At 47.6% G+C, this 11,076-nt stretch overlaps 1 protein-coding gene across 1 annotated transcript; it reads right to left on the reverse strand.

Moving 5' to 3' along the window:
* Positions 1-3,717: 3,717 nt before the first annotated feature.
* On the reverse strand, positions 3,718-10,627 carry KCTD10 (potassium channel tetramerization domain containing 10; the record flags this gene model as incomplete). The annotated part of the gene is made up of 6 exons (XM_079544089.1): positions 3,718-3,936; positions 4,433-4,628; positions 5,256-5,308; positions 5,867-5,956; positions 6,234-6,403; positions 10,420-10,627. 6 exons carry the CDS (start codon positions 10,625-10,627, stop codon positions 3,718-3,720), a joined length of 936 nt encoding a protein of 311 aa, XP_079400215.1.
* Between the last annotated feature and the right edge of the window lie 449 nt (positions 10,628-11,076).

Genomic DNA, 11,076 nt, shown 5'->3' on the forward strand with positions numbered 1-11,076 from the left:
TTCCAGGATGCGTAGATCCTTGTTACATGCTGTCACAGGGTATTGTTTAGGTAGATGCACAAGTAAAATGTCAATCTGTGCACCTAATAACCTGTAGCAGAGCTCTGAAGGAAGGATTCAAAAGGAAAAGACTTCTCCAGGCTGTGTTTTGAGTCACTGTACTAACCAGCAGAAACCATGTGAAGTGCAGGTGAATGGAGTTGAGTCTCTCAAGCAGCATGCAGAGGTATGTTTGTAAATGTAGCAGTGAGGTTGGCACAAGTATTCCTGAGTTGGTGCATCATCTGGAAATCCCAGGAAGATCCTTCCTTGTCTCCAGGCACCTGGGAAGGAAAACGTCTTAAAGTAGTACTGTCCTTGCTTCTTCCTGCAAAGCAGCTATGCAGTGCAGTGAGGCTCCAGAAGTGGTGATGAATGGGACAGGTGACCTCACTTTTTTTTTTTTTTTAAGAGGGGACATGCTGATTTGGTATAATTTGGTTCAGAGGAAACCTTCAGCAGCAAGAGACTGAAGCTTCGTCTCCCTTTGAGGAGCTGCGATTCTGCTCGCTCCTTAGGAGTGCAGTTCCCTCTAGCTGCATATTTTGGCAGTTATGAAGAGGTAGAATACAGGAATTCCCTTTGCTCTCTCTGGTGCCTCATGTTGAGGCCAACCTGCGTAGCTCCTGCTTGACTGAGGCTGCAGCCAGAATGAGAGCCAGATCACTGGTGCCTTGGCTGTGAGTGGTTCCAGGAGGTAAAGCTGATAGCTAGGGGAAGGTGTGTGGTATTTCTTACTGAAAGTTCTTTCTAGCTCCAGGGACCATGAGGACAGCGTGTTAGCTACTGAACTTCAAGCAAGTAATAAATCAACTCATGTAAATATGAAATATCTTCTAATTTATTTCATGTTATGCTTTAAAAAAAACAAACAAAAAAAACAACAAAACATTGCAAACAACAACCATACACTGAAATCCATCTTAAGGTTTTTTTGTGTGCATAAAATAGGAGGGAATGATTGTACAGAACACGAAACAAAACAACTCCATTAAGACTAAAAGGTAAGACTGGAGCGTGGAGACTTCCACAAGGGCTCTGAACAGGTGATGTCCTGCAGCAGGCGGAGCTCAGTGTGGGCTCTACAATCTGCCTTGTCTGAATACAGGAGTGACTGCTTTGCAGGAGCAAATGCATTCCCAGCTTAGCCCTGAGCCAGGGGCTGGTGTTATTGGACTGTTTGGCCCTAACTGCATCACAAGCTACTGATTTTTAGGTAAGCTTTTCTACATTACTCCAATGGAAGGGGGAAAATAGCCTGCAGGCGTAAGATTTCAGTTGGCTCTGTTCTGCTTCAGCATTAGTGGCTGTTGTTGGGTGCTGGAGGGCAGCATGCATGAATCAAAGCAGGCAGGTCAGCACAGTTAACATCGTGCAGTACTAGCTAATCTAAAGAACTGCTTGGGGCCAGGGTAGCTGCCTCGTACCCCATCTCCCTCTGAAAGCTCTATTGGCAAAACCATTTTAAGTAAAAGGCTCGGGAGCTGAGAGCATTTGCGCAATGGCATTAAGTGGCTGTGGGAGATGTTCTTGTTTTACTGAGACTTAATGAACAAGGGCAAGCAGCCAGTAGGTAAGGGATGTTCTAACAGCGGACGGTGGTACATCTTTGTTACACAACTGCAGCAATTAAAGTTAGTGTGCTACAGATCAGAAACTTGTAAACAGCTCAGTCGTGTCAAAGTACACAGTGCCAAAGACAGCACACACCCCAGCTTATCACATAAGGCAAGAAGGGAGAGGCACTGTGTCCTGCACACCAACAGCCTAAACTATGGACTTGTATGAACCCAGAGTGTGTTGCACTGGTGACAAACATGTGTAAGTACAGCTTAGAAGAAAAGCTGAAGCTGCTGAACTGCAGTGTAACCACTGTGTCTGGGTACTACTCAGTTCTTACTCATCAGTCAGGAGCTGAAGAAAAAGTAGAGGAGACAGGGACAACCACCACTCTGCCACAGCCCCTGTCTGAAACTTGAAGTCTTTGGTTAGGAGGAAGACAACTTCAGCCTAACTCTGAAAGCTGTTAGTTGTACACACTGCTGCAAAACTGCTTACTGCTTTATTTTACATCCCAGATAGCTGAGCTGCAGAGGTTGCTACTGAAACAAATCAGTAACACAGCTGGTGATGTTGACTGTGTCTTTGGTTTTTGAAACGCCAGTGTGCCACAATTGGCCCTGAGCCAGGACTAGGAATCCTTACAGCAGGAAACCTGCAGCAGCGAAGGACCTCACTGAGTGATGCAGAGCTGCCACTGTGGGACACCCAGCCACTGGGGCCAGCAAAAAGTACTCCAGGTGAAGAGTCAACAAGGTCTGAAACAGCGAAAGTACTCTGGAGTCTGTCACAGTGGCACCTGACTGAAGTTTAAGACTTCCTACTGCTGGTTTCTCTCTCTCAAGCTTTTTTACATTAACCATTACAGCTGCAGCTCTTCTCATTCTCCATTAGCATCCAATCCTAGTGAATAATACGCTCTCTTCTGCCACTCTGATACTTGATTCCACACTAGGCAACACAAGACTAGGAGGTAGATAAAAACATCCATTCATTACTGCTCTCAGAAAACCAGACACTACAGCATTCTCTGCACAACATTTCAGCTTCATCCTTTCATATACAGCAGCCATTTCTGCTGAGAGACTTGGAAAATGCTCAGGTTAAAGGCAAACAGGGATTAACCTCTTCTGGGCCTTCAGCTCTATACCAGCACTCTGCAGTGCCCTCTCTCAAAGCCAATGCTCCTGTAACAGCTGCAGAACTGAGCTACAGCTGCTGTCCTGCCTACACAGGGCTGGCACTGCGTGTCAAACCTGTACAAATTTTAACCTGTGGTAAAGAATGCACAGCTTACTGATGGGTGAACTGAGGGAAATAAACTTCCCAACAGCGATGTGGGGTCAGGCTTTGACTGGTAGCAATACCATCCTAAGGGAAAGCCACCAGGCACAGTTAGCTCCTGCTCCTTCTCTTGAAGGAATTTCAATATCTCCTATCCTTGAATCATACCAAAAAAGTGGGGATGGGCCTCTCCACAACTCAGTGCTGGAGAAGCTCCACTGAACCATGGAAGGGGGGCCTGAGAGCAGTGGGAAGCCACAGCCACCTGCACAGTCTGGCAGCACTGGGTTCCCTCTGCCTCAAGCCTCTCCTGCTACTACCTGTCCTGCCAGCAGTCACACTGAGGCACTCCTGAGCTACCAACCTTATCGCCTTCTGACCTGGAAGGAAGGGAGCTCTGCAGCAGCTCCACTGTGCTTCTGCCATGCTGCAATGCCTAGGAGACTGGGGCAGTGAGAGCCAGGAGGGAAGGTATGTGGCTGCCTGATTTCTGTTGTTTCGTTTGTTTTTTAAAGTGCAGGATAATTACTAAAGCCAAAGGAAGCCAGTCTTCTTCCTCACTAACCACAAAATAGCAAAGACAAGAGGGCTACAAACTCAGGGCATTTCTCCAGCTGTTCAGAGGGCTTTTTACATACCTACCATACGCCCAGTAACCTTATTTATTCTCATCCTAGAACTATCTCATTTAAATACCCCAAATAACCTACTGTGTTACAAAACGTAATTTACAGACTCGTTGAACGAAGAGAAGCTGCCTGGTCCCCTGCTGCAGACAATCCATCAGGAGAAGGGCAGCACCTTCCAGACAGACCCCTGCAGCCGCCGCTCGGCTCACTGGTGCAGATGGGCTCTGTCATCCGGACGCTTGATGTGGATCCTTCGCACGCGTTCGATGCGCTCTCGCTCCTCATCTTCCTCCAGGTGATGGGAGCGGCCAGCTGCCCCTCCTGTGGCTTCCAGGAGCGCGTTGTCAGGTCCCCTGCCGTCCTGGGACTCGTACAGCAGAATGTTCAGTGTCTCCTCGTAAATACGGGCTTCTGGGAACTCCACCTGCCCACCGAGAGAGAAGGCCGCTCTTACCTGCTGCAGGCACCTCGCTTCTCCTCCTGAAACTTCCCTGCTTTTAAACATGTCTTAGCTGTACTCCACCCACACAAACCCATCCTAGCACAAACGTTTCGCCTTCAGCCTTTTAGTCCCAGCTGGCAGTTTTTTCACAACTGGCCAAACATCTCTGCAGGGAGGTATGCCACTGCCTTTACACAGGAATGGACAACAAACGTAATTAAGTGCACAAGTTTGTCTAAAGATAAGAACTGGACTGAACTTGCATTATGTAACACCATAACTGCCCTGTGTTAAGCGCTGCATCCAGTCAGTCCCTGCCCCAGCAAACCCACAGGATGAGCTCCACTACGCTGCTCTCCCATTCTGAATAGCGTTGATTATTCTATAGAGATGCTAGACAATGAAAAGCGTGTTCAGAACGAACAGATGTCAGGGTGCCAGCCTGAAAGCAGTGGCGCCCCGCTGCTGTTTACTGTACCTTTGTCTGTTTTTTCTCAGTAGCATAAACAATGGAAGTGCAACAGACTTCAGCAATCTTCCGTCCCTGCCCGTAGAAAGACCAGCAGCAGATCTCGTCTCCAATCACATCCTTTATAAAGAGCACTCTCCCATTAAACCTCAAGGACAGCTTATCAAATAGCTCAATGTTTTTCAGCATGTTGTCATCAGAGTTGCTGTGAGAGACAGAGAAGGCAGTGGTCGCATCAGGGTAATTAAAATAGTAATGCAGAGTAGAAGGATTCAGGCAGTGAGCATCTGCAGGCCCACAAGCCCAGCTTCCTTTGATTTACTGCACATCAACAGCACTGTGAGTAACACTCGGGCAAAATGGATGTCAGAGGTCATTTCATCCTCACAGACACATGAAACCCTTCCTGAATTCAAGCTCAGCACCAGCTGGATGAAGACAGTGTTTTGTCATGAAACTTAAACACAGACATAAGGAATGGCAGACAAGGTCCCAGACTTCATGATTTTACCACTTATTGACAATGCTATGGCAGGCTTTCTGTATTCAGCCAAAGTGCTGCAGCCCACGGGGAGCACAGGCCAGCAGTTGGCCAGGAGTCTCTACCAGCTGCACCTGGGTGTTAGAGGAACCCCCACCACAGAAATAGCACATGCTCAGCCTTCTGTGGATGCCAGTAGGCCCTCCTGACTCAAGTTTGAAACTAATTGGGAAAATACTGAGCTCATGCCAGCTCCAATCTGTCACCGGTTCTGAGTGTAGAAAAAGCAAATATGTATCACGGAATTGAGTCTGTGAACAACTTCAAAGGACTACAGGTTCAGTCATTTACCTGGTGTAGGAATATTTGTTGTTGCTTCTGTTGTATAGCAACTTCACTGCCGGCTGTAAAAAAGCCAACATACACATCAGTTAGAGGACATGCAGTAAGCAAAGGAATCCCAGCTCCAGCACCGCACGGCAGAGGAGCCGCAATATGAAATGGCACCATTAGGCTCAAACTCGATGGGATTTTGTTGTTGCTGCTGCAAAACTGTTGTGTACCAGCTGGTAATGGAGACACAATCCCTTCTGATCCCTTTTGGGACTAGATTGTAATTCATCCTCACCCACCACAGCCAGCAGGCAGAAACAGGAGTCACCGATTCAACGTAGCTGAAGAAACCATCTGTTGTTGTTTATCAGAGCGGACAAACCAACGGAAGACCTAACAGCCCTGATGAGCTGCTCCATCAGCCTGCTTCTATCTACGGCCTCCACTGTAACACCTTACGTGGGGACAGACATGGCCTGACCAACATCTGACTTTCAATTTAGAAGACACATTTAGCCTGCTGTAGATTTCCAGCTCAAATGTTAAACGTCATTTCTTAAGGACTTGGTCAAAATCCCAAGCACATCCCAGCATCCTCTCAAGCTACAGCACAGTCTGGTCTTTCTTACCTTGTTAGAAGTGGCTATAAGTTTTTGCTCTTCCTTGGAAGAAGTGATAACTGGTACCTTGCAGAATGGTTCGTATGCATCTTTGTTCTGCTGAAACAAGAACCAAACAGCAGCTGAATGTACACAGCCCTTAAGGCACACTCTCATGAGCTGGGAACGTCCTGCATTTCTGTGCCACAGCTGAAGAACCACAAGCTAAGTGTGCCATCTGCCTCCATACGCTGCACCCCAGCTTTGGAAAGGCAGCAAGCAGACACCAGCAGTCCATCCTGCCGTGTGCACTGAAGCTCTGCCCACCTCAAGCAACCTCACCTCCACCCTTCACAGCAGCCAGAGCAACCCAGCTCCTGTTGGCTTCACAACCTACCTGCAAGGCTGCCTGGCACTCGTCCACCAGCCCCTGGACCAGGTAATACTTGGCTTCAGCCAGGAGCTCTTCAATCTCCCTGCGGCTCTCCGGGAGCGGCACAGCGCCGTCACGCAGGTAATTCAGGATTGTCCCAAAATGTTTCCCGCAGCGGTCGATCAGGATCCAGCCTAAGGAAACAAGACCACAGTAGAGCAAACGTGGCAAAAGACGTCGAGCCTGGCCTAGGCCTGCTGCAGCAGGCAGGTTCCTGCCAAGAGAGCTCCAGCTCCGTGCTCCCTTTGGCAATGGGAGCAGCAGAACGCTGTATTTGCACGGGGAACTCGCTGCCTCCTCCTGCATTTTTCAAGTGCGTATGTGGGAGGAAGGTAGGAAGCTCACTTGTTTCTCACAGTTCCCAGTTATTGACAAACGATTAACTGTTACAGAGGAAGGAATTCTTCTCATTCCCAAAGCAATCAGCTCTGTTCTCCCTCTACTCCCAGGATCCCTGACTTACACGTACACGTGCCTGGTTCTTATGGAGACATTTCTTACTCCGGCCAACCAAACTCAACCACCTGTAGGTTTCCACACCTGAACACAAAGAGACCCACTGCGATCCACCACCTCCATCAGATGTGCAAAAAAAGGTCAGAAAGAGAGCGAGCACAGATGCTGGATGCGTCACCGCCAATTCTGTTCCAGTCTCCACGTTCCCAAAGTGCAGTTATTCAGTAGAGCAAAATGCTTACTGGCACAGTCTGGAGCTGCTGAAATCCATGATGCAACAGCACACAGAACGTAACGTACGGATGATGGGAATGGGGTAAAGGAAAGAAAACAGCCACAACAAAGCACTTTCCAGTTAGCTGTGACGGGAGGATCCCTGTCTCACCTCTTGCTGCCAGTCTGCTGCTGGACCCTGAGAAGCCTTACGCAGTGTTGAGCCTCAAGTTTCCATAAATGAACAGCTGGCCACCCTGATGGGCTGCAGCTCAGGAATGCAGCGAGGAAACGCTTGTGGGGAAGGAGTCATATTTTGGACAAATAAGGAAAGTAGGTTAAAGCAGAGCCTGTATGTTCTGCATGAATGGAATTACGAGTAAAAATCTGAATGTTTGGGTAGGTTTGGAAAGTGAACGCAGCCCTTTCGTGCTGCTCTGAGGAGAAACTGAGACACTCTCCAGCAGTTCAATGTGGGCTCTCAGTCTCCCTCGTTACCCTGCTGTCTACACAATGCATGCTTCTAATTGTAATTTTACAGACTGTAATAACAAACTGGAAAGCTGAAGGCAGGGTAACTAGAAGCAGAGAAATAAAAGAACAAAGGACCGATCCAGGCTAATAAACGCAGTACATCTATTGCAGCAGAGCAAAAAGCCCATTTGTCAAGGCAGAGCTCTCCCATTTCGAAGAGACAAGGGAGCACAGGGCATGCGAATAAACAAGAACATCCACATTCCCAAAAATGCAGCCATTGACAAAGCGTTTACCAGAGTTCAGCACAACCTGAAGGGAAGTAATGAGAGGGTTGAGAGCAGAATGATGACCCCCAAACTTCTTTGTTATCATCTCTGCCGCAAGCCCTTCTGTAGGCTGTAAAAACGTGCTGTGCCTTTACGCTTACAGATGGCAAAACCAAAGCAGAATTGCTCACTTTGAGACAGAGAGGAGGGGGGGGGGGATGAGAAAATATTTTGAGCAGCATTGCAAAATAGAAGCGGCTGCTAAAGCAGCTTTCAAAAAACCCTTCTGTTTGACCCAAACAGCCAAAGCCGCAGCCAAAAGGAGGTGACTCACAGGAAGGTGACCCTGCTGCCACTCAGTTATGGCTGTGCAGGGCCCAACAAGTGGGTTTGCAGCCTTTTAAAGCCATTTTCTAACTGCAGCATTACAAAAACGTGCTGCAATCCACGCCGTGCATCAGGCATACAGTGTTGATGAAATGCACGTGCACACATTTCATCTTTAGGAGATTTATTCTCGGGGACACCTTCCAACCACTGAGCAAGGCTACATTTCCTGACCAAACCCAGATGAAACAACAAGCCTGACACTGCTGCCTGATGCTTGACAGCCTTACAAACAGCCGGCCAAGGAAACCCCCACCCTGATCAACCAGTTAACAGTGATGTGAAGAGAGGGAAAGCAGAAAGGAAAACTGGAAACAGATGGAGGCGGTTGGAAAACCCACAGCCTTCTACCCTCTTCTAAGCACAAAATAAAATATTTAAAATACGCTGACTTGCTTGGGAACAAATTCTAAGCTGAAGATGATCATCTGTCATCCCCAGCAGAGAACTCATCTCTTCTCCTGGAGTCCAAGCAGCAGCTTGTTGTAATTGTTACGCTTTGAGAACGAGCTCAGATGATGGCACTGGGGTCAGAAAAATGCATCCAGATGAAGAGAAAGACACACAGTGTGAAACATTCCACGGATTGAAAAAAAGAAAACCAACAAACCAACTTCATTCTTTCCAGTTTCTCTGCAAGTCTGGCTCCTTTTCCTGAGAAACTCTGTTTGGTGCCAGACTTTGGGTGCGACCAATTGACAGTATTTTGACCAACCTCAGATACAGAGAGCTTCCTCTGACAGCTCTAACACCATTGTCCCAGTTTCCAGCAACGTGCCAGCAAGAGGGAGATAAAGCAAGAGCTACTGCCATAGGAGTGTCTCAGTTACAGTATACAGGAAGTATCAAATTCCCATTAAAGCACGAATGAGCTAAATGGAACAGTCCCATGCAGGCACAGTGGAATTCACAGCAAAGTAAGTATGAGATTTTACACCTTAAGCACGGCATCTTAGCAGAGCGAACTCTGGATCTGGAGTCCTAATGTCTGCTGCTCTCTGGGAGAAATAACCTGCACCTATGGGCAGACAAACTGCACCTTGCCCCGCAGCCCACAGACCGCTGCTAATGCCATACAGCAGCTGAAAGCTTGCAAAAGGCCTGGTAAAACAACTGCAACAATGCAGCCTTTCACCTTCCCCCCAGCTTAAATAGAAGCTTGTAGCTAAAATGGGGATATTCTGATGATTAAGTTGTTGGGGTTTTTTTTTGTTTTACATTTTTTCTCCTTCCAAGCAACTTTTTCCTATCTCAAGAAAGCTTATTATGAGAGCCCCACTAAATCCATTACTTGTTCCACGTGGCCTCCAAATACAGGCTATTCTAAAGCACTAAAGTCCAATTCATCGAATGAAGCAATACATTTTTTGTGCTTTCAGCAGCTTCAAACAAAATTTCAAATAATTAACCAGCTACAAGGAAGGTGTGTCAGACCTGTAGGATCAGCAACGTGGCAGCTATTGTTACAGAAAAGGTATCCACTGATAAACACTGATACAGGCAAAGTGCCAGCATGTAAATTGAAAGCCCCACTTTGAATTAAGCTCTGTATCCTCCCACAAAATGAAAACACTGACATAAAACGACAGCAGCAGCTGCAAACAACCATCACACAAACACATTTCAGCTCTGCTATGAGTTTGAATGTAAACATCTTTAAGCATCTCAGGATTAGAAAAAACCAACCTATCTGGTAAGGAAGCAAAGTATTTGAATGCTGCCCCTTTAGAAGGCTGCAGTTTGACACAATGCACATTCTTACTCCGCAGATGCTTCACTTGGACAGACCCTCCTCCTCACTCCCTTCTTTTGTTGTCTGTAATACCGTAGCAAAGTTCCTAAAGAATTTGCACTGCTTTTGCTCCACTGAAGCCAACAACCTGTATTCCCACATGAAAATAAACCCAGACTTCCAAAATCATCTTTTTGCTCAAAAAGCACACCACTTCCAAGTTTTATATTTATATTTCAGATAAGGAAACAAGATGAGGAAACAGCCTTCTGAGCTTCCAAGTAAATACGCAAGTCCTGACTCAGAGTTTCTCAACCACAATCCTCACAATTTTCCACATACTCAAGAGCTTTTGTGTTAGCATTTCACAAGAAAAAGCCAGCTTGTGCTATCTGGGCCTGAGAGGAGCCCCTTCTGGCTCTCAACACCCTTTTGGTGTTTAGCCAACTAGTCAAGCCGCACGTATCCCTCATCCCACATCTTTCATCAGCTGTCTAAGATGAACTTCAACACTAATCAGAATGCCCCATCGCTACACATTTCTCCCTCTTCTCCAACTTTTGGTCCAACCTCTCCCAACCAGTTGGAGCAGTAGGAGGGAAGCAAGGCGCGCCCTTACCTTCACTGTCTGTCAGAACCTCCATTCTCCCACTGAACATGGCCTTGAGCATGGTGTCCTGCTTGGTCAGTGTCTGCATGGTGGTGTAGTACAGGGCCCCACCAATGTTCAGCTTGACATACTTGGAGCTCGGGCTTGTTCCTTTGAAGGAGGTCGTGCGGGTGGCAGCTGCCGGCACTGCTGAGCTCACCACGCTTTCTCCCGACATCTCTTCCTGCAAGCAAGGAGTCACCAATCAGAGCCCTATAAGGACCAGCCTCAGCACCTCTCTGAAATCTGCCCAAACGCTTTGGGTGTTTTAACGTTGCCTTCTACGTGGAAGAGACAGCCGGCAGCCAATGGAAGCCAAACAGCTCAGCCAGGGAAGAGCTCCTCGGGTGCTGAGCACTGAGGAAATCAAAGCCTTCCCACCGTCAGACAAAAGCTGCACCCGTTTCTTTCACAACTTTTAAAGCTTTGTTTCATACATAACCTGGTGTGCAACTGAGGCCGTTCCCAGCACGCAGACCAAGCACACCTCCAAAGGAACCAACATTTCCTGGAGGCTTTCCATCTCCTTAAAGCTCCCCACAATGCTCCCACATCTCCCAGCACACAGAACTGCTGCTCAGTATCCCCTCTGCCCGTAATGCTCACCCCAAATTAACCCAGGGGAGC

This window comes from Tetrao urogallus (assembly GCF_951394365.1).
Source record: "Tetrao urogallus genome assembly, chromosome: 17".
In the NCBI taxonomy this organism is placed as follows: domain Eukaryota; kingdom Metazoa; phylum Chordata; class Aves; order Galliformes; family Phasianidae; genus Tetrao; species Tetrao urogallus.